This window comes from Periophthalmus magnuspinnatus, chromosome 18 (assembly GCF_009829125.3).
Source record: "Periophthalmus magnuspinnatus isolate fPerMag1 chromosome 18, fPerMag1.2.pri, whole genome shotgun sequence".
Classification (NCBI taxonomy): Eukaryota; Metazoa; Chordata; class Actinopteri; order Gobiiformes; family Gobiidae; genus Periophthalmus; species Periophthalmus magnuspinnatus.
In genome coordinates this window covers 28,264,498-28,286,120 of record NC_047143.1, presented here as the reverse complement: position 1 = coordinate 28,286,120, position 21,623 = coordinate 28,264,498, and the positions used below count along the sequence as shown (strand labels likewise).

General features: G+C 45.8%; 2 protein-coding genes across 2 annotated transcripts in view; one reads left to right on the top strand and one right to left on the bottom strand.

The window, feature by feature from the left end:
* The first annotated feature begins 382 nt into the window (after positions 1-382).
* Positions 383-16,655, top strand: tkfc (triokinase/FMN cyclase). The gene is made up of 17 exons (XM_033983532.2): positions 383-411; positions 979-1,168; positions 2,683-2,787; positions 3,547-3,734; positions 4,040-4,118; positions 10,465-10,554; positions 10,738-10,772; positions 10,844-10,928; positions 11,119-11,208; positions 13,020-13,136; positions 13,367-13,486; positions 14,104-14,241; positions 14,656-14,762; positions 14,853-14,959; positions 15,354-15,387; positions 15,452-15,544; positions 16,095-16,655. The coding sequence occupies exons 1-17, from the start codon at positions 406-408 to the stop codon at positions 16,245-16,247; spliced, it is 1,737 nt and encodes a 578-aa protein (XP_033839423.1). The 5' UTR covers positions 383-405; the 3' UTR covers positions 16,248-16,655.
* A 116-nt stretch (positions 16,656-16,771) lies between these two features.
* Positions 16,772-21,623, bottom strand: part of LOC117386149 (uncharacterized) — a 40,186-nt gene continuing 35,334 nt past the window's right edge. The window contains exons 33-36 of the mRNA XM_055228920.1: positions 19,438-19,695; positions 18,723-18,839; positions 18,148-18,269; positions 16,772-17,992 (exon numbers count right to left, since the gene is read on the bottom strand). Coding sequence (XP_055084895.1) covers positions 17,951-17,992; positions 18,148-18,269; positions 18,723-18,839; positions 19,438-19,695 — 539 coding nt within the window. The 3' untranslated portion in view covers positions 16,772-17,950. The remainder of the gene's footprint in view (positions 17,993-18,147; positions 18,270-18,722; positions 18,840-19,437; positions 19,696-21,623) is intronic.

The window sequence follows — 21,623 nt, the reverse complement described above, 5'->3', positions numbered from 1 at the left end:
GTAACGCTGCCATCGGCCTCTCAAAACAAACACAAACACAACATTCATACACAAGGTGTGGTAAGTGTCTTGCCTAAGGACACAACAGCAGGATCCACCCATCAGCCTTTGGATTGAGCTGAACCAGGAGCACTTAAAGTTTAAGAATGCGATTAAAAACGTGGGCCACATATGTAGCTGCTTTAAATACAGAATATTATTTTATTTATTCTATATGAATAGGCTATTTGTGATTTAACCGTAACCACATCCAAAAGCCACAGAGAAAACAGGCTAAACCCACCACCCAACAACATTTAGTCTTTTATTTTGATTTGGACATTTGGGCTTTTATTGTGGAGGGTTACTTCCGGATTCTGTTTCCTTAAATATAAAGATTTATGTTTGGAGGAAGAAGGAGCCGCGATGGAGGTGAGAAAAACTCAAACTCTGTGCCTGATCCATTTCACAGATTTAAGTTTTACTACGAACCGTGACATGTTTTTATGGCGCACACATGGCGCACACATGGCGCACACATGCACACTCATAAACTTCGCTAAACGCTCGTGATGTTTGGTTCGTTTGTTGCGGACTTTACACCTGCAGCGTGCACTGGACTTTACACTAATTATCAGGAGTTAAAGACACACGTGTGTTTTCTGCAGTGTTCGGTTTGCGTAAAAAAGAAACGCACATTCGGCGCATTTGTCCACGACATACGCACTTGATTTGCACTTTTAAAACGCGTTGGGAGGATTTAGCGCTGCGTGTTTTAAGTAAAAAAAGAGATTTAGGTTTTACGCAGTTAATCATATGGAAATGCCCTCTCCGGGCCAGAGTCCGGGCCAGAGTGATGTCACGTAGTACTTGAGTTCGCGGAGGCCACTAGGGGCAGCACACACTCAGATTTAGATGATGCTTTTAAAACACCACATTCTCACTCAAACGTGGGTTTAGTGTGAGAAATACTAAATGTAATGTCCACGTCTTGTCCAGCCCCAGAAGAAGCTGCTGAACTCCCCCGACTCCTGCGTGGACCAGGCCCTGCTGGGTCTGGTCCGGTCCAACCCGGGTCTCTGCCTGCTCCGGGGGCACAGGGTCGTGGTGCGTTCGGATGTCCACGGTCTGCGAGGGAAAGTGGGGCTTCTGTCCGGAGGGGGGTCCGGGCACGAGCCGGCTCACGGAGGTCAGGCTGGAGATGTTTCGATTAATCACGATATGAACATTTTAAGACTGAAGATGGGTCATGTGACCATCAAACACGTGGAGGTGTAAACAAACCCTGTTTCAAAGAACATTTATTTGAGAAAATATCTGTGTAAAACCTCAGTCGTCCAGGTCTGACCCAGAGCAAAAGACGAAAATAAAATCTGTCAACTGGACAAATCGTAGGAGTGAAGACGTTTTGCTGCTCGTCCAAGCGTCTTCTTCAGTTCTGGTCAGATTCCTGCTGGACACTGCCTTATATCTGAGGGGAGGGACTAACTACACTGAAACTGGAAACATTTATTGTCTCCAGTTTCAGCTGAGACTAACCTATTCAGCCCGTAACGACCCTGATATTGTTCTCATTGTTCTGGCTCTGAGCTCAAGTGGTTCCCACAAACACAGAGGGAAAAGTGAAGCAGGAGCAACACGTGGAGAAGGCCCTCTCTGCTTGTGGAGATCCAAAATGGACCTTCAGTAGATCTAAGAGAGACAAAACAGGACAACTGGGAATCTGAACCCAGAAGGAAACGTGTAACTATTCCTTACACAGTGGGTGTGTCTGAATAACTTCAGGGAATTTTCAGGCAGTTTGAGATTCCGGTCTATTTCAAACCTACGAACACTTTAAGATAAAAACTGTTTCACCCAAAGGACAAAACCCCGAGACATAAACAAAGTAAAGTGTCTCCTCCATTCAGTGAAGAGTGAGCGTCACACTGGAGAAACTAAACACTCCATAAGAGAAAGAACCAACACGAGAGAGAACAGCTCAGGACACAGTCTGCTGTTCATCTACATAAGAGAATAAACAGAACAGCTCAGGACACAGTCTGCTGTTCATCTACATAAGAGAATAAACAGAGAGAACAGCTCAGGACACAGTCTGCTGTTCATCTACATAAGAGAATAAACAGAGAGAACAGCTCAGGACCACAGTCTGTTCATCTACATAAGAGAATAAACAGAGAGAACAGCTCAGGACCACAGTCTTCTGTCCATCTGCATCTCAAAGACACTGACCACTGCTTTGAACAGAGTGAGGGGCAGATCTGAGAGAAAAGAAATGGTTTGAGGAGAGTTAAAGAAGATATTTTTGTTTGGAAATGCAATCCTTCCACAGAAATGAGTCCTGAGACGTCACCTCTCCTCCATCTACACCTCCACCCTCAGAGCCAGAACAATGAGAACAATATCAGGGTCATTAAGGCTGAATAGGGCAGTTCCAGCTGAAACTGGAGACAATAGATGTTCACAGTTTCAGTGTCGTTAGCGCCTCCTTCAGACAGATATAAGGCAGTGTCCAGCAGGAATCTGACCAGAACTGACGAAGTGTCTTGTGGGAGTGAAGACGTTTGGCTTTTTTGTCCATTTGACAGATTTTAACTTCGCCTTTTTTAATTTTATTTGAGAATAATATTCTAAATGTTTTTTTTTCTCTGTATAATCCATTTTCAAATGCATCATCTTGAAATTTGGCGTGTTCTGACTCAGGTTTCGTGGGAGCGGGGATGCTGTCTGCGGCGGTGGCCGGAGGAGTGTTCGCCTCTCCTCCTCCGGCGGCCATCTTGGCTGCCGTCCTCTCTCTGCACCGCGCAGGTGAAGCTGGACGTATATCGTTATGTTACTGTGTGCTTTAAAGGTGCACTTTGTAACTTTTCTGGTGGAGGGTCGACAGCGCAACTACCAGGAAAGATTAATAGAGATCAGACCAATAATGTGTTTAAAATCCACTAAAACCAGGTAAATAATAATAATAATAATAATAATAATGATCCTTTAAAGATCATTAAAGATTCTAATGTCCAGTGTCCAAAGAGTTTTCTCTATAAAACTCATTTTAAAACTTCTGTCTGTATAAAGTTGATTTTAAAGCCCAGATTTTGCCTTGAGGAGAAGCTCGTGTTTGTCTGAGGTGAGACTCATTTGAACAGGAGCTTATGTTTCAGCTTCATCTGGACATTTGATGTTTACATTCTGTTAATATGTGGATTTTATCTGAAAAGTCAAAAACACGTGACTGTCCCTCAGTCGTCCAGGTCTGACCCAGAGAAAAGCCAAAAGTAAAATCTGTCACTCGACAAAAACGTGTAGGAATGAAGACGTTTGTCTGCTCGTCCAAGACACTTCTTCATTGTGGTCAGATTCAGTGGAATCAATGGAATCTGACCACAATGAAGAAGTGTCTTGGACGAGCAGACAAACGTCTTCATTCCTACACGTTTTTGTCGAGTGACAGATTTTACTTTTGGCTTTTACTCTGAACATGTGACGTGATCATTGTCCAATCACTGAAAGGGGGCGGGCCTTTGTAAGTTTGATTTACTTTCACTTTCACTTTGGACCCTTTGTCCTCAGGCTGCTCGGGGGTGCTCCTCATCGTGAAGAACTACACCGGAGACAGGCTGAACTTTGGCCTGGCGCTGGAGCAGGCGCTGGTCCTGGGGGTCCGGGCCCAGATGGTGATCGTGGCCGACGACTGTGCCTTTGAGAGGGCCACTAAAGCCGGGCCGCGAGGGCTTTGTGGGACGCTGTTCATTCACAAGGTACTACCTGAGTACTACTGCTGAAGTACTACTACTGCTGAAGGACTACTACTGCTGAAGAACTACTACTGCTGAAGGACTACTACTACTGAAGGACTACTACTGCTGAAGTACTACTTCTGCTGAAGTACTACTTCTGCTGAAGTACTACTTCTGCTGAAGTACTACTTCTGCTGAAGGACTACTACTGCTGAAGGACTACTACTGCTGAAGGACTACTACTGCTGAAGGACTACTGCTAAAGTAATGCTACTAAACTACTAGTAGTTTAGTACTACTACTGCTAAACCCCTTGTGTTTTGTAGCTGGCTGGATCTTTGGCAGAAGAGGGAAAGTCGTTGGACGAAATAGTTTCCACAGTGAACGAGGCTCAGAAGGAAATCGGTCTGTTTCATTTTGGCCATTATCATTTTATATGTTTATCTGTACACACACACACACACACCCCCACACACCCCCACACACACACACACACACACACCCCCACCCACTTACACACATACATACACATATACACACACGCGTGTATATATATATATATATATATATATATATATATATATATATATATATATATATATATATATATATTCGCAAGTTCAAAATAGATACATATAAAGTTTGACTCTGTGGTTTTGCGTGGTTAAAGTGACTCTGGTTTTGTGTGGTTGTGTGTGGTTAAAATGTCACTCTGTGGTTCAATTCATTTAATTTTTGTAACGCCCAAAATCACAACAACAGTTGCCTGGAAGGGCGTTCATGTTTTGGTTGATGGGGGAAACCGGAGTACCCGGAGGAAACCCATCCAGACACGAGGAGAAACATGAAAAACTCCACACAGAAAGGCCTGGGCGACCCGGGGATCAACCAAACCTTCTGCTGTGAGACATGAGCCACTCAGCCACCGAGATATACACACAAAAACAAAACAACACACAAAAACACAACAACACACAAAAACAAACAACACACAAAAACAAACAACACACAAAAACAAACAACACACAAAAACAAACAACACACAAAAACAAAACAACACACAAAAACAAACAGGAAAATCAAACAGGAAAAATCAGACAAAACAAGAAAAGTCGGCCAGGCGAGGAGGAGGGAGGGGGGCGGAGGAGGGCCAGGTGAGGAGGAGGAGGGCCAGGCGAGGAGGAGGAGAGGGTCCAGTCATCGGGGCATCTGAAAGAGATACACTCCACAGAGGGAGTGGGACAGGGGACAACATGTGAATAGCATTGCTGATGAGAAAATAGGACAAAGCAGAGGATAGTGCTCAGGTTGCCATACTTCCCCCAGCTAGTTACTCCTACTGCAGCCTGTCTTATCCCGGGTTTGTCCCTAACTCCCTCACTATGTAACCTGGTCTATACCGAAGAGGAAGGTTTTAAGCCTGGTCTTAAATACAGAGACTGTGGGGGCCTGTTTAACATCAGCAGGGAGTTGATTCCATAGCACAGGAGCTTGGTAACTGAATGCTCTCCCTCCCACTGTACTTTTGGACACTCTAGGAACCACTAATAGTCCTGCATTCTGAGAGCGGAGTGCTCTGTTTGGCTGGTACGGGACAATAGCATCTTGCAGATAGGATGGGGCCATACCGTTTAGGGCTTTGTATGTCAGGAGGAGGACTTTGAATTTGATTCTAAGCTCGACAGGAAGCCAGTGCAGATATTTTAGTACAGGACTGATGTGGTCTCTTCTTTTAGTTCCTGTTAGGACTCTGGCCGCTGCATTTTGGACCAACTGGAGGCTCCTTATAGTACTTTATAGTACTTTATAGTACTTTTAGGGCAGGCGGTGAGCAGAGAATTACAGTAATCAAGTCTGGAAGTAACAAATGCATGGATGAGTGATCCTGGGAGCTATGTTGTCGGGGGCTTCATGCCCCTGGTAGGGTCACCCATGGCAAACAGGTCCAGGGAGATGGGACAGACGAAGAGCGGTTCAGAAGCCCCTTATGAAGAAAATTAAATCAAGGCCAGTTACGTCGCCCGGACCGGCGTTACCGGGGCCCCACCCTAGAGCCAGGCCTGGGGTGGGTGCTCGACAGCGAGCGCCTGGTCGTCGGGCCTTTCCCCACGCCTCCCTGCGCCTTCGGGTCGGGGACAGGTCTCTCACTGTTGTGTCGGCCTACGGGCCAAACAGCAGTGCAGAGTACCCGGCCTTCTTGGAGTCCCTGGGAGGGGTACTAGACAGTGCACTGACTGGGGACTCCGTTGTTCTCCTGGGGGACTTCAACGCCCATGTGGGTAATGACAGTGACACTTGGAGGGGCGTGATTGGGAAGAACGGCCTCCCTGATCTGAACCCGAGCGGTGTTTTGTTATTGGACTTCTGTGCTAGTCACAGTTTGTCCATAACAAACACCATGTTCGAGCACAAGGGTGTCCATCGGTGCACGTGGCACCAGGACACTCTAGGTCGGAGGTCGATGATCGACTGTGTTGTCGTGTGATCTGACCTCAGACCACGTGTCTTGGACACTCGGGTGAAGAGAGGGGCAGAGCTGTCAACCGATCACCACCTGGTGGTGAGTTGGATCCGCTGGCGGAGGAGGAAGCCGGACAGACCTGGCAGGCCCAAGCGCATTGTGAGGGTCTGCTGGGAACGTCTGGCGGAGCCCTCTGTCAGAGGGGTCTTCAACTCACACCTCCGGGAGAACTTCTCCCTGATTCCGGGGGAGGTTGGAGACATGGACTCCGAGTGGGCCATGTTCTCCACCTCTATTGTCAATGCGGCCGCTCGTAGCTGTGGTCGTAAGGTCTGCGGTACTTGTCGCGGCGGCAATCGCCGAACCTGGTGGTGGACACCGGAAGTAAGGGATGCCATCAAGCTGAAGAAGGAGTCCTATTGAGCCTTGTTGGCTCGTGGGACTCCTGAGGCAGCCGATGAGTACCGGCGGGCCAAGCGTGCCGCGGCTCGGGCAGTCACAGAGGCAAAAACTCGGGGTTGGGAGGAGTTCGGGGAGGCCATGGAGGCGGACTATCGGACGGCCTCAAAGAAATTCTGGCAAACTGTCCGACGCCTCAGGAGGGGGAAGCAGTGCTTCACCAACACTGTTTACAGTGCGGGTGGAGAGCTGCTGACCTCGACTGGGGATGTTGTCGGGCGGTGGAAGGAATACTTTGAGGATCTCCTCAATCCCCCCGTTATGTCTTCCGAGGAGGAAGCAGACACTGCGGACCCAGAGGCGGACTTATCCATCACCCTGGCTGAAGTCACCGAGGTGGTTTGCAAGCTCCTCGGTGGCAAGGCTCTGGGGGTGGATGAGATCCGTCCTGAGTACCTCAAGTCTCTGGATGTTGTGGGTCTTGGCTGACACGTCTCTGCAACATCACGTGGCGGTCGGGGACAGTACCACTGGAATGGCAGACCGGGGTGGTGGTCCCTCTGTATAAGAAGGGGGGCCGGAGGGTGTGTTCCAATTACAGGGGAATCGCACTCCTCAGCCTCCCCGGAAAGGTCTATTCCAGGGACTGGAGAGGAGAATCCGACCGATAGTCGAACCTCGCATTCAGGAGGAGCAGTGTGGTTTTCGTCCCGGTCGTGGAACACTGGACCAGCTCTATACTCTCCATTGGGTTCTCGAGGCTCATGGGAGTTTGCCCAACCAGTCCACATGTGTTTTGTGGATCTGGACAAGGCATTCCACCGTGTCCCTCGTGGTGTCCTTTGGGGGGTGCTCTGGGAGTATGGGGTCCGGGGCCCTTTGCTAAGGGCTGTCCGGTCCCTGTATGACCGGAGCAGGAGCTGTGTTCGCATTGCTGGCAGTAAATCAGACCTGTTCCCGGTGCATGTTGGACTCCGCCAGGGCTGCCCTTTGTCACCGGGTCTGTTCATTATATTTATGGACAGAATTTCTAGGCGCAGCCAGGGGCCGGAGGGGGTCTGGTTTGGGAACCACAGGATTTCATCTCTGCTGTTTGCAGATGATGTTGTCCTGATGCTTCATCGAGCCAGGACCTGCAGCACTGGGGCGGTTTGCAGCCGAGTGTGAAGTGTCTGGGATGAAAATCAACACCTAAATCTGAGGCCATGGTTCTCGACCGGAAAAAGGTGGTTTGCTCTCTCCGGGTGGTGAGTCTCTGCCCCAAGTGGAGGAGTTCAAGTATCTCGGGGTCTTGTTCACGAGTGGGGGAAGGATGGAGCGTGAGATTGACAGGCGGATCGGTGCAGCGTCTGCAGTGATGCGGTCGCTGTATTGGTCCGTTGTGGTGAAGAAGGAGCTGAGCTGGAAGGCGAAGCTCTCGATTTACCGGTCAATCTACGTTCCTACCCTCACCTATGGTCATGAGCTTTGGGTAATGACCGAAAGGACAAGATCACGGATACAAGTGGCGGAGCTCAGTCACACGGGAGGAGCTCGGAGTAGAGCCGCTGCTCCTACACGTCGAGTTGAACCAGTTGAGGTGGCTCGGGCATCTGCTCAGGATGCCTCCTGGACGCCTCCCTAGGGAGGTGTTCTGGGCATGTCCCACTAGGAGGAGGCCCCGGGGAAGACCCAGGACACGCTGGAGGGACTATGTCTCTCTGGCCTGGGAACGCCTTGGGATCCCACCGGAGGAGCTGGAGGACGTGTCTGGGGTGAGGGAAGTTTGGGAGTCCCTGCTTAGACTGCTGCCCCCGCGACCCGGCCCCGGATAAGCAGAAGAAAATGGATGGATGGATGGTTCTGTGTGGTTGTTGATGTTCCTATTTGTTTTTGTGTGTTGTTTTGTTTTTGTGTGTTGTTTTGTTTTTGTGTGTTGTTTGTTTTTGTGTGTTGTTTGTTTTTGTGTGTATATCTCGGTGGCTGAGTGGCTCATGTCTCACAGCAGAAGGTTTGGTTGATCCCCGGGTCACCAGGCCTTTCTGTGTGGAGTTTTTCATGTTCCTCCTCGTGTCTGGATGGGTTTCCTCCGGGTACTCCGGTTTCCCCCATCAACCAAAACATGAACGCCCTTCCAGACAACTGTTGTTGTGATTTTGGGCGTTACAAAAATAAATGAATTGAATTGAATGGTTGTGTGCGGTTGTCTGTGGTTGTGTGCGGTTAAAGTTTGACACTGTGGTTGTGTGCGGTTAAAGTTTGACTCTAAGGTTGTGTGTGGTTGTGCATGGTTTAAGTTTGACTCTGGTCGTGTGTGGTTGTGTGTGGTTTAAGTGTGACACTGTGGTTGTGTGTGGTTTAAGTGTGACTGTGGTTCTGTGTGGTCGTGTGTGGTTGTGCGTGGTCAAGGTTTCACTCTGTGGTTGTGCGTGGTTTAAGTGTGACTCTGTGGTTCTGTGTGGTCGTGTGTGGTTGTGCGTGGTCAAAGTTTGACTCTGTGGTTGTGTGTGGTCGTGTGTGGTTTAAATGTGACTCTGTGGTCGTATGTGGTTGTGTGTGGTTTAAGTGTGACTCTGGTTCTGTGTGGTTGTGTGTGGTCGTGTGTGGTTTAAGTGTGACTCTGGTTGTGTGTGGTTGTGTGTGGTCGTGTGTGGTTGTGCGTGGTCAAAGTTTCACTCTGTGGTTCTGTGTGGTCGTGTGTGGTTTAAGTGTGACTCTGGTTGTGTGGTCGTGTGTGGTTTAAGTGTGACTCTGACCACGCACAACCACACATGACCACACACAACCAAAGTTTCACTGTGTGGTCGTGTGTGGTTGTGCGTGGTCAAAGTTTCACTCTGTGGTTCTGTGTGGTCGTGTGTGGTTTAAGTGTGACTCTGGTTCTGTGTGGTCGTGTGTGGTTGTGCGTGGTCAAAGTTTGACTCTGTGGTTGTGTGTGGTCGTGTGTGGTTTAAATGTGACTCTGTGGTCGTATGTGGTTGTGTGTGGTTTAAGTGTGACTCTGGTTGTGTGTGGTTTAAGTGTGACTCTGGTTCTGTGTGGTTGTGTGTGGTTTAAGTGTGACTCTGGTTGTGTGTGGTCGTGTGTGGTTGTGCGTGGTCAAAGTTTCACTCTGTGGTTCTGTGTGGTCGTGTGTGGTTTAAGTGTGACTCTGGTTGTGTGTGGTCGTGTGTGGTTGTGCGTGGTCAAAGTTTCACTCTGTGGTTCTGTGTGGTCGTGTGTGGTTTAAGTGTGACTCTGGTTGTGTGGTCGTGTGTGGTTTAAGTGTGACTCTGGTTGTGTGTGGTCATGTGTGGTTGTGCGTGGTCAAAGTTTCACTGTGTGGTCGTGTGTGGTTGTGCGTGGTCAAAGTTTCACTCTGTGGTTCTGTGTGGTCGTGTGTGGTTTAAGTGTGACTCTGGTTGTGTGTGGTCGTGTGTGGTTGTGCGTGGTCAAAGTTTCACTCTGTGGTCTTGTGTGGTTGTGCGTGGTCAAAGTTTCACTCTGTGGTTCTGTGTGGTCGTGTGTGAAACTTTGACCACGCACGACCACACAGAACCACAGAGTGAAACTTTGACCATGCACGACCACTCTGTGGTTCTGTGTGGTTGTGTGTGGTTTAAGTGTGACTCTGGTTGTGTGTGGTCGTGTGTGCTTGTGCGTGGTCAAAGTTTCACTCTGTGGTTCTGTGTGGTTGTGCGTGGTCAAAGTTTCACTCTGTGGTTCTGTGTGGTCGTGCGTGGTCAAAGTTTCACTCTGTGGTTCTGTGTGGTCATGCGTGGTCAAAGTTTCACTCTGTGGTTCTGTGTGGTCGTGCGTGGTCAAAGTTTCACTCTGTGGTTCTGTGTGGTCGTGCGTGGTCAAAGTTTCACTCTGTGGTTCTGTGTGGTCGTGCGTGGTCAAAGTTTCACTCTGTGGTTCTGTGTGGTTCAGGGACTCTGGGCGTGGGCCTGTCCCCCTGCAGTGTGCCTGGATGTGGGCCGACGTTCGAGCTGCCGCCGGGGCACATGGAGCTGGGTCTGGGTAAGACCAGAGGCTGATTTAATTTTAACGTCATTGATCTGGGGCAGCGTGGACAAAATCAATATATTTGAACCTTATGGGTTTTCACGATAACGAAAATGAAATTCCTTTAAAGTTTAGAAAGAGTCTGAGCTTTTATCCGTACATATTATTATCAGTAAATACTTTAAAATTGTCTTTCAGGGATCCACGGTGAACCTGGCATTAAAAGGTCAAAGGTCAGACACTGTGTTTTATATCAATAAATTTTGAGTTTTTATTTTTAAATAATCATTATTATTTCTGAAAGATCACTAGTGCGGACGAAGTGGTGACAACAATGATCGATCACATGACCAATCCTGACAGCCAATCACATCTGCCGCTCAAGTCAGGTACTCTAAAGCTCCCAAGAACCTGGTTTAGTCCTGGTTTAGTCCTGGTTTAGACACGGTTTAGTCCTGGTTTAGTCCTGGTTTAGGTCCGGTTTAGACCCGGTTTAGTCCCGGTTTAGTCCTGGTTTAGACCCGGTTTAGACCCGGTTTAGTCCTGTTTTAGTCCTGTTTTAGTCCTGGTTTTTCACAGGTGACCTGGTGATCGTGTGTGTGAATAATCTCGGGGCTCTGTCCTGTCTGGAGCTGGCAGTGGTCACTCGAGCGGCCATTTTGTGTTTGGGTGAGTAAAAATACTTGTTTATGAAAGTGTGGGGTTTGGATGTTTTTTCTGGATGTTTTTTCTGGATGTTTTTTCTGGATGTTTTTCTGGATGTTTTTCTGGATGTTTTTCTGGATGTTTTTTCTGGATGTTTTTTCTGGATGTTTTTTTTGGATGTTTGGTGGGACTGACCTGAGCTGATAAATGGTTATTTTAGTTTTATCACTGACACAGAGGGATTCTGTTTTACAACTTAGAAAACTCCAAAATACAGACACGTTTAACTAAAGTCACTTTATTTCAACAGTATAAAAGAACACACAGATACACAACAGAACAACACAACAGAACAACACAACAGAACAACACAACAGAACAACACAACAGAACAACACAACAGAACAACACAACAGAACAACACAACACAACAGAACAACACAACAGAACAACACAACAGAACAACACAACAGAACAACACAACACAACAGAACAACACAACAGAACAACACAACAGAACAACACAACAGAACAGAACAACACAACAGAACAACACAACAGAACAACACAACACAACAGAACAACAGAACAGAACAACACAACAGAACAACACAACAGAACAACACAACACAACAACACAACATCTGTGTGTCCTGTGTGGTGTTAAATACCAGGGAGAAGAGGCGGGTTTTCAGTCCAGCTTTGAACTTTAATTAAAGACTGAGAGGATCTGACCGACAGAGGGCGCTGTTCCATAGTCTGGGCTAGAGGTAAGATCGGGCCTAAAAAATCCAGCCCGACCCGACCCAGGCCCGCGGGTATTAAAGCCCGACCCGGCCCGAGCCCGACCAATTAACTTGATTTGCAGGCCCGAGCCCGAAGCAAACCCGAAATTTCATATTTTATTTGTGAGGATAAATAAAAAAAAAAAAAGAACCAAACAAAGTTAAACATGCGTAAAAATAAGCCTAGTAATAAAAAACCTTCGCCACTAACAACTGAAAATGGTCTAAGGTCCTGACAGCAAAAGTCCACGCACTTGTCTGTGATGGTCTGCTCAGTGCGAAGACGTGCGGTCTGTGGGACAAATGATAATATAGATGTTTGATCATCACTTTTGCCAGTACAGCTGTTTAAATGTCTGCTGTCCTGTCTTTTTGCTCTCGTATGAAGCAAAGCGCCACATTTACCACATTCAGCGAAGCCAACGCAAGTTTCTGTTGCATTTTCAACAATCAATTTGAAGCCACACCTCACTCTTGCCGGTGCGTGTTTGCCTTTTCAGTTCCCCTGTCTTTAGTTTATCCTTTACTTCTTGCTGCTCCATATCAGGGACACCAGGTCTAAATAGATGTGGACTTGTGGAGGTGAAGAGGGGGCGTTCACGTGCGCAGAGTGTGCTCTGGCTCTGCGGCTCTGGCTCTGCGGCTCCTGTTTAGTAGTTAAATAGCAGTTACCTTACAGCGCCTTCTCTGTTTTATCCAAATTATTTTTTTTATAACAAGTATTCCTAAGTTTAGTATCCACACATTGTTTTAGTATTCATTTTTATAAACATATATTTATTTTAAAAAAGTCAGCTAGAGAGAAGCCCGACCCGACCCGAACGTAATGATTGACATTTTAGGCCCGACCCGGCCCGAAATTCGGGTCGGGCCGGGCTCGGGCTCGGGCTTAAGATCTTACCTCTAGTCTGGGCCACAGAAAAGGCTCCGTCTCCTCGGGTCTTGAGCCCGACTTTGGGGGTGTGTGTGTGTGTGTATGTGTCTACTTTGTCGTGTCCTGTCTGAGGCTCTAAACTGCTGTATATTTGTTATATTTGTGTGTTTTGACAGAGAGTCGTGGCGTGACCGTGGCCAGGGTCATGTCGGGGTCGTTCATGACGTCGTTGGAAATGGGCGGAGTTTCTTTGACATTAATGAAAACAAACGCAGAAAGACTCAGACTCTTCGGTACATTTCATGTTATTCTTGAATCTGACTCAGTGTAATTCTCATAAGATTTAAACCATAATAATGAAGCTGTGGATATTTTTCGAGGTTAAAAATATAAGATTAGTGCAAAAAAAAAGTATGTTTTGCAATTTTAAGCAAACTTCCTCGCCAGGTTTGACTTGGACATGTTTTACTTTGATAAAATGAGATCATCTTAAACACGGTAAATTTACTGTGATGCTCCTTAGATGCAAAAACCAGCGCCCCCGCCTGGCCAAACCTCAGTACTGCACCTGTGAGTGGACGCGAGTTCTCCATGGATCCCCCTCCTCTCGGCCTGAGACCCCAGGACGAGGCGTCTTCAGAAGGTCAACCACACGCCCACTTAAAACATGGACAAAATACAAGTGTGTCCCATGTGGACAGGCCCGTGTCCAGAGCCTGGACCTGCAGAGACACGTACAGGTGTGTCTCATGTGGACGGGCCCGTGTCCAGAGCCTGGACCTGCAGAGACACGTACAGGTGTGTCTCATGTGGACGGGCCCGTGTCCAGAGCCTTGACCTGCAGAGACACGTACAGGTGTGTCTCATGTGGACGGGCCTCATGTCAATCACATCCAGTGTTTTTGTGATGAATAAATTGTCTTAACAACTGTATTTGGAGTGAACATGACACACACTCACACACAGAGACAGACACACACAGAGACAGACACACACAGAGACAGACACACACAGAGACAGACACACACAGAGACAGACACACTCACACACAGAGACACACACAGAGACAGACACACCGACACACACACACAGAGCTAGTCGTTATAAATTCCGCACACTTTACCTTTAAACCTTTAAAACAGTTTATTTTAGATTGTGATAAATGAATCTGATTTGTCTGATAATCTGAAGGCACAGAAGCCACACCTCTGTCAGTCTGCCCCGGGGCACGTGGATCATTTCTTATGGTGCTGTTCCCAGGGCCCCTGAGTCCGGTCCTGGGTCGAGTCCTGGACCGCGTCTGTTCTGGTCTTCTTCAGATCCAAGATGAGCTGAACCGTTTGGACCGAGCCTCAGGAGACGGAGACTGTGGCAACACTCACGCTCAGGCGGCACGAGGTATTTGTGATGAAACGAGAAAAGAAATGAACATCTCCACCGACGTAAACAAAACGACGAGAAGCCCAGACACGGCATCGAAAAAACACATTAAAAACATTATAGAAAAGAAATGAATGAACTTTTTAATATGTTTATTTATGTTTGTATCGGCTGTGAACTGGACAAAGGTTTTTCTGTCACCTGAGCCTTAGACGTCGGTGCTAAACTTTTATAATCGTAATTTATAATGAATAAAACATGAAAACCTTTGAAAACCTTTGTGAACTTTAAAGTAAAGACGCATCATAAAACTTAACAGTTCCCACTGAGAAAAATTAAGTCTACATTTTGGTCCTTTAACTGAAGAGTTAGTTTATAACGCTAATGCTAATGCTGGTGCTAATGCTAGTGCTAATGCTAGTGCACTTTCAGCCATCCAGGAGTGGCGCTGTGGTCACGTGACCCCTGGTTGCCCCGGGCGACTGCTGCAGATCATTGCGTCTCTACTCCAGGAGAAAATGGGCGGGTCATCGGGAGCGGTGGGTCACATGACTTCCATTTTATTCTAATGTTATTATGTCGACAGTCTGTGTGAGGCGTGCTTGTTAAGACAGTGTGTGTGACCACAGATGTACAGCCTGTTCCTGACCGCGGCGGCGGGTCATGTGACTCAGGAGAAGAGTCAACCAGGCGACTGGGCCAGAGCAGTGCATGCTGGGACACAGGCCATGAGGAGGTCCGAACAATATAAAGAAGCATTTGCTGTCGGGCCGTCAGAGTCACTTCTGTGACATTTAGAAGTGAATTTAACGTCCACTGTGTAACTTTTGTGTACACAAGCAGGTAGCAGACCGGCCACCAAAGTTCCGTGATATGGCATTACCCTGATATTTTTATGAAAGACTTGTACATGTGTAATTGTATATATTTTAAAAGCAGCTCTTTGGGTCAAAATGAGACCCTGGTGCTTATCTAACAAAGATATTCCTCTTTCTTTATGCATTTTCATTATTCACGGCGATGAGTTTATATGTTTAATGTTATACTGTGGAACTTTCAAGGCAAAGCTGTATCATCTCCATGGAGACGAGCAGGAAAGTTTCTTAGTGCACCTTTATCTTGTTTTTCAGATACGGCGGCGCAGACCCTGGAGACAGGACGATGGTGAGCTCAAACTGCATTAGACCCATTTTATACTTTGATCTAACCAAAACTTCACCTTGTTCAGTTGGACGCTCTGTGCCCTGCAGCAGATGAACTGATGAAGCTCACCACAGCGCCCCCTGTTGGACATATGGGAATACTACAGGCAGCAGTGGAGGTAGGTTTATATTTCATGTTTACACCAGCGTCTGTAGATTAAACACAGACATTTGACATGAACCATTAGTTCTATTGTCCACATTTACATCTATGAAACATTTAAACTTTTACAACTGGCTGAAAGAAATCTGGAATATTTATGGTTTTGACATTTTGATTAAATTGTGACTGTTTCTGTTAAAAAAAAAACAAAAAACTTCACCTGCCCCTCACTTGTTCTTCATCTCTCCTTCATCTTCACTGCAATTCTATTCACAACCTGGTCAAAAAAAAGGTCCCACACTTCGATTTCGCTTCTTCGTCAGATTTATTTCCATCCAGTGTTGCATTAATGTTTCACCTGTTGCATTGATGGAGTCTGACGCTGCTCAAAGATTCTCACTGGGGTTAAGGTCTGGACTCTGTGGTGGACGATCCATGTGTGAAAATGTGACTTGTTTTTTGGCCGGGCAGTGTATTATATCAGTTAAATTGCTTTTTCTGGTGATAGAAATTAAAGCTACAATTTTAAAAGTCCTTAAAATGGCGTCTGTCTCGTCTCTGGTCAGAAATCATCGCTGGGGGCGGAGTCGACCTCGGACCTCACAGCCAAAGCGGGGCGAGCGAGCTACATCAGCAGTGAGAGAGTGAACGAGCCGGACCCTGGCGCCGTGGCGGTGGCGGCCATCTTGAAAGCCATTCTTCAAGCATTAGAACAGTAAACCTTTTACAGCAACTTCACAAACCTGGGGTGATGTGCAGTAGATTCATTATGTGCTGTGGCAGCGCTCTGATGGGGGAGTGACTTAGCACAGGGAACAAGTGGAGGAGCGTCAAATTTAAGTTAAAGTAATTTTTTTTTGTGAGGAAATGGCATTTTCAGAGCAAGTTAAACAGACGAAAAAGCACTTTACATTTTGATTTATTTTCCCACTTTATAGATTGAAATTTGTCTATTTGATTATATTTCACTATATAAAAATTGTAAGTATTGATTCATATTTTGACTGTTCTACCTGCACTGAATCCACAGCTGATGATTCTTCAGACTAAGTCTTGAATTTTAACATGTAACACTTTTCAAAATATGAGCCATATAGAAAAGATTAAAACAAGAACGTTCTATTGACCTGATAAAACTGTATTTGTCTAATTTAAATGACTCAAATATTATGTCTGGCTTAACGGCGCCGTTTTAAAAAGGTTCTAATCACAACTGACCCTGGGTCTGTTTAACCTGCAGGACACTCTGCAGAGGCTGCACTAGCACAGAGGGGTTTAGGGTCATGTGACGTCTCCATGGAGATGTTTTCATTGTTGGACACAGTTTGCGTCATGTTTTGAGTCACTTAAACTATTACAGTATTTATTCATCTTAACAGTAGATTATACACAAACTGTACAAGACAAACTGACCCTTTAACCCAGGGGTCTCAAACTCAAATTAGCCGGGGGCCACAGGAGGCAGAGTCTGGGCCTATCAGGTATTTTAAATTTTTTCAAACGTCATCGCTGTTTTCAACATACATGAGGAAATACACCAATTCTTGTTGATTTTATGGATATACGTCGTTATTTGTTGAATCTCGTACACAGCACGAGTGACATATGGTAAAGCTAACGCTAACATTAAACTTTCATATTGTCCTGCAGGACACAAAATATCCTCTCGCGGGCCGCAATTGGCCCCCGGGCTGCGGGTTTGAGACCTCTGCTTTAAACTAAAGGGCCCGTGCAGACCCTTCATAAATCTGTCACATTTAAACAGTAAAAAGTTTGGCAAACAGAAACAATTATACATTTTCACACTTTGAAACAAAATATTTGACCCAATATTAGAAACGCACAACTCACAAGGAAGAAGGAAAATGAAAGTGCGCTCTGAAGTTCTGGTCCAGGCCGTTTAGTCCAAACAGATTGAGCCCATGATGTAGAATCAGATGTTCGTTTATGAACGACGCCTCGTCTGATTAAACGGCAGCAGAAACATCTTTAAATACGATTTAATACAAAATTCTCACTTCGATGGGTCTCAGAAATCCCATGAGCGCGACGCACAAACAGGTCGCACTTTTCATCAGAAATTTAAAGCTGCACTATGAAACTGTTGATGTAGAGTTGGCCATGTGCTTGTCTCCATGGAGATGTTCCATCGCATGGCATTAAACGTGTTACTCTCCACAGAGCTGTAATTTAGTTTGGCAGCGTCACTTTATTTGAAGATTGAGTTTAATGCCATACTGTGGAACATTCCAGGCAAAACAATGACATGTGATTGACCCCCACCAAAAAGTTACATCGGTCAGCTTTAAAAATAAAAGGTATTGGAAGAACAAATATGCAAGAAGGAAAAGAAAGCTCAGACGAAGAGATGAGACTTAGAATCTACAACAGACGCCGGTCCAAATCTGATGATGCGGTGTCTTCAGAATTCACTTGCACCTCTGGATTTTCTCTCCAAATGTTTCTGAGGAAAAAGCAAAAAAAAAAAAAAAGCAGGTGAAATTGTGATGGACTCACTGTCCACAGATCTGACCAGTAACTTCAGACAAAGCAGTGCTTCCCGTTAGCTTCATGACATGTCGATGACATCAGCTACAAAGTATCAGTTTGTATTTGTACCTTGAGATTGTCGTAGTGGCGTCGGCTGCTGCAGTGCTGCTGTCGGGCCGTGGACTCGGTCAGATAAAACACGGAGCACAGGTTACAGAAATAACCGGACTTTGGCACCACGTGGTCCTGACCTAAAAAGACCGAAATGTCACACGAGAACCTGTCTGGAGAGGTTAGTCCTGATGGAATCATTTCAGAACGTGTCTGGAGAGGTTAGACCTTCAATGTTTTACTGCAAGATTCATAACAATCTAATCAAATACATTTTTGTTCTATGATTTCCTCCAGAAACGATTAAATCTCTTGCTGTCGATCTGTACAAACATGTTCTAAAATATTTGAGTCTTTTTGTGAATTCTTCCAAAACATTCCTAAAATTTAAACATAAATCACAAATCTTGTTTGTTTCCAAATTGTTCAGTTGTTCTCAGAGCTGTGAAATGTGCTTTTAAACTCATCATGGTGAATACTTAGGATGCCCAGAATGCAGAAGGTAAATGAGAAATAACTTTAGACCACTGCAAACTGTTTAAAATGAACTAGTTTTTCATGTTTTTAAAGACATGTTGTGGTGTGGATCTTACCGAGGGGGTGGTTGGGTCTGAACGGAGGTAGTTTTGTGTCTGATGGAACAGAAGGGGACTGAGATCGACAGCGTTTTGAGTACAGGTCCTCCACAAAACTCTTCCTTTTACTGCCAACTGGAAACAACACAGTTTAAAGAAGAGGTTTGCAAAAAAGATTTGACCTTTGACCCAACATGAAGCATCTTCAATCTGCCGCTTCAAGACGCCTTTGTTCTGTGCCCTGCTTTCTACTTGTTTATTTCAGCATTAAAAGTAACTTGGTGGTGGCATGTTTCTGTGAGGTTTGAAACATTTAATGGACTGATGACAAGCAGGTGTTAAACCTCCCACTAGAAAAGTTACATAGTGTTCCTTTATTAACGGACAGAGGTGTCCCATGTTGTTAATGTGGTCACAATAACATTTAAAAAGTGCAAAATATTTAATAAATGATAATAATGAAATCCATGCCACTGAGTAATCTAAACCTGAAGAACTCATTCTGCAGACGCCATCGTTAAAAATGTGCTGTAATGAATAAAAAGCAATGTATCGTTTCTGTGAGTAATTTGTATTTAAAATGAGACATAGAACTTATTTGTTCAACCCTCCACAGCTCAAATTTCATCAAATTGCAAAAAAATTACCCAAATATCCCAATAATACTGCAAAAAGTATGGACCCCCAAAATGACTGATCCATCATTAAAACATCTAGACCCGTCACGTCGCACCTCTGACGCCCGTCTCCACGCCCGTCTCCACGTCCGTCTCCACGTCCGTCTCCACGCCCATCTCCAGAGGCCGGCCCGGGGTTCCCTCTGCCTTGCTCTCAGTCTCTGGTTGGAGCTCCAGAGAAGGGGCAGTCTCCTCCATCTCCCCAGAATCAGCATTCGATCTGGGCAGGACCTCGCTCTCCACTGACTCCGTCTGACCTTCCTCCAGCTCACTGTCTCTCGGCGCCACCTTTCTGTCATGAGTGGATTTTCTCACTGAAAAAATATTAATAAATAAATATATATTTTGCAGTCAATCTTTATTTATATAGAACATTTTAGAAACTCAAAAATGTCACAGAGAATAAAGTAAAATTTAACTGTAAAAAAGGAATGAAGTAAGAATCACATATATTTATGTATATGTACAATGGAGCAAAAAAATATTTATTCATCCACCAATTGTTCAAGTTCTCCCACTTAAAAAGATGAGAGACGCTTGTAATTTTCATCATAGTTTCACTTCAACTATGAGACAGAACGAGGAGAAAGAATCCAGGAAATCACACTAGGATTTTTAATCAATTAATTGGTAAATTCCTCAGCAAAATTATTTGATGGATTCAAAATATATATTCAAGTTATATTATGTTATCTCACTGTTCATTTTAAAGGTACTGTAATGTTCACTCTTTATTATAATCATTATATTCAACTATGTAAACTATATAATCTGCACTAATGTTTGTTCTTGAGTCTTGCAGAAAATGTCTTTTGAAAGTGCAGGATCCCACGGGAAGAAGGTCACTGTGAAACAGAAACAGAAACATCATGGGAGGATGTTTGTGCGAAGGGGAAGAGTGACCTTCTGGAAATGCAAAAACAGAAAATATTTCTCTGTGAATTTCGTCATATGTTTTTACACTGCTTGCTAAGTATATGTCCCCCCCTTCAGAGTGTGTTTGTGTTTGTGACTAGGGTTTCCTAACTTTAATAAAAGGAGGAGAAAAACGGTCTGGGCCTTGAGAAAAAAGGGTGTGAGGTGTAACTGTGATGTTGTAACTGAAGGTTTTTGCCTCCCCGCTTTTTCTCCTCAATATTGAGACAAAATAATCTCTCTTCTCTTCTCTTTTGAACTGTAATAAAGGTTAAAAAGGTGAACCTATCATTATTATTGACCAAATACTTATTTTCCATCATAATTTGCAAATAAATTCGTTTTCTCTGCAGGTCGTTCACTCGGTCGCCCCGTGTGGTTCTGGGGTTTTTGCTCATCGTTCTTGTGTCATTTTGACCCCACGGGGTGAGATCTTGGAGCCCCAGATCGAGGGAGATTATCAGTGTCTTGTTCCATTTTGTAATAATTGCTCCACAGTTGATTTGTTGACTCCAGCTCTTACCTGTTGCAGATTGAGTGTTCGGGGCCTGGTGTCTATAGTTTTGTTTGTGGTTCCTTTGCTCTTTGGTCTTGTCCATAGTGGAGTTTGGAGTCTGACTGTTTGAGGTTGTGTCTTTTATACTGAGAACCAGTTCAAACAGGGGCCATTAATACAGAGAACGAGTGGAGGACAGAGGAGCCTCTGAAAGAAGAAGGTACAGGTCTGAGAGAGACACAGATCTTGTTTGTTTGTAGGTGACAAATACTTATTTTACCAAGGAATTTATCAATTATCCATCCATCCATTTTCTTCCTCTTATCCGGGGCCGGGTTGCGGGGGCAGCAGTCTAAGCAGGGACTCCCACAGACTTCCCTCACCCCAGACACGTCCTCCACCTCCTCCGGTGGGATCCCAAGGCGTTCCCAGGCCAGAGAGACATAGTCCCTCCAGCGTGTCCTGGGTCTTCCCCGGGGCCTCCTCCCAGTGGGACATGCCCAGAACACCTCCCTAGGGAGGCGTCCAGGAGGCATCCTGAGCAGATGCCCGAGCCTCAGCTGGTTCCTCTCGACGTGGAGGAGCAGCGGCTCTACTCCGAGCTCCTCCCGTGTGACCGAGCTCCTCACCCTATCCTTAAGGGTGCGCCCGGCCACTCTGCGGAGGAAACCCATTTCAGCCGCTTGTATCCGCGACCTTGTCCTTTCGGTCATTACCCAGAGCTCATGACCATAGGTGAGGGCAGGAACGTAGATTGAGGTAAATCGAGAGCTTTGCCTTTGGGCTCAGCTCCTTCTTCACCACAACGGACCGATACAGCGACCGCATCAC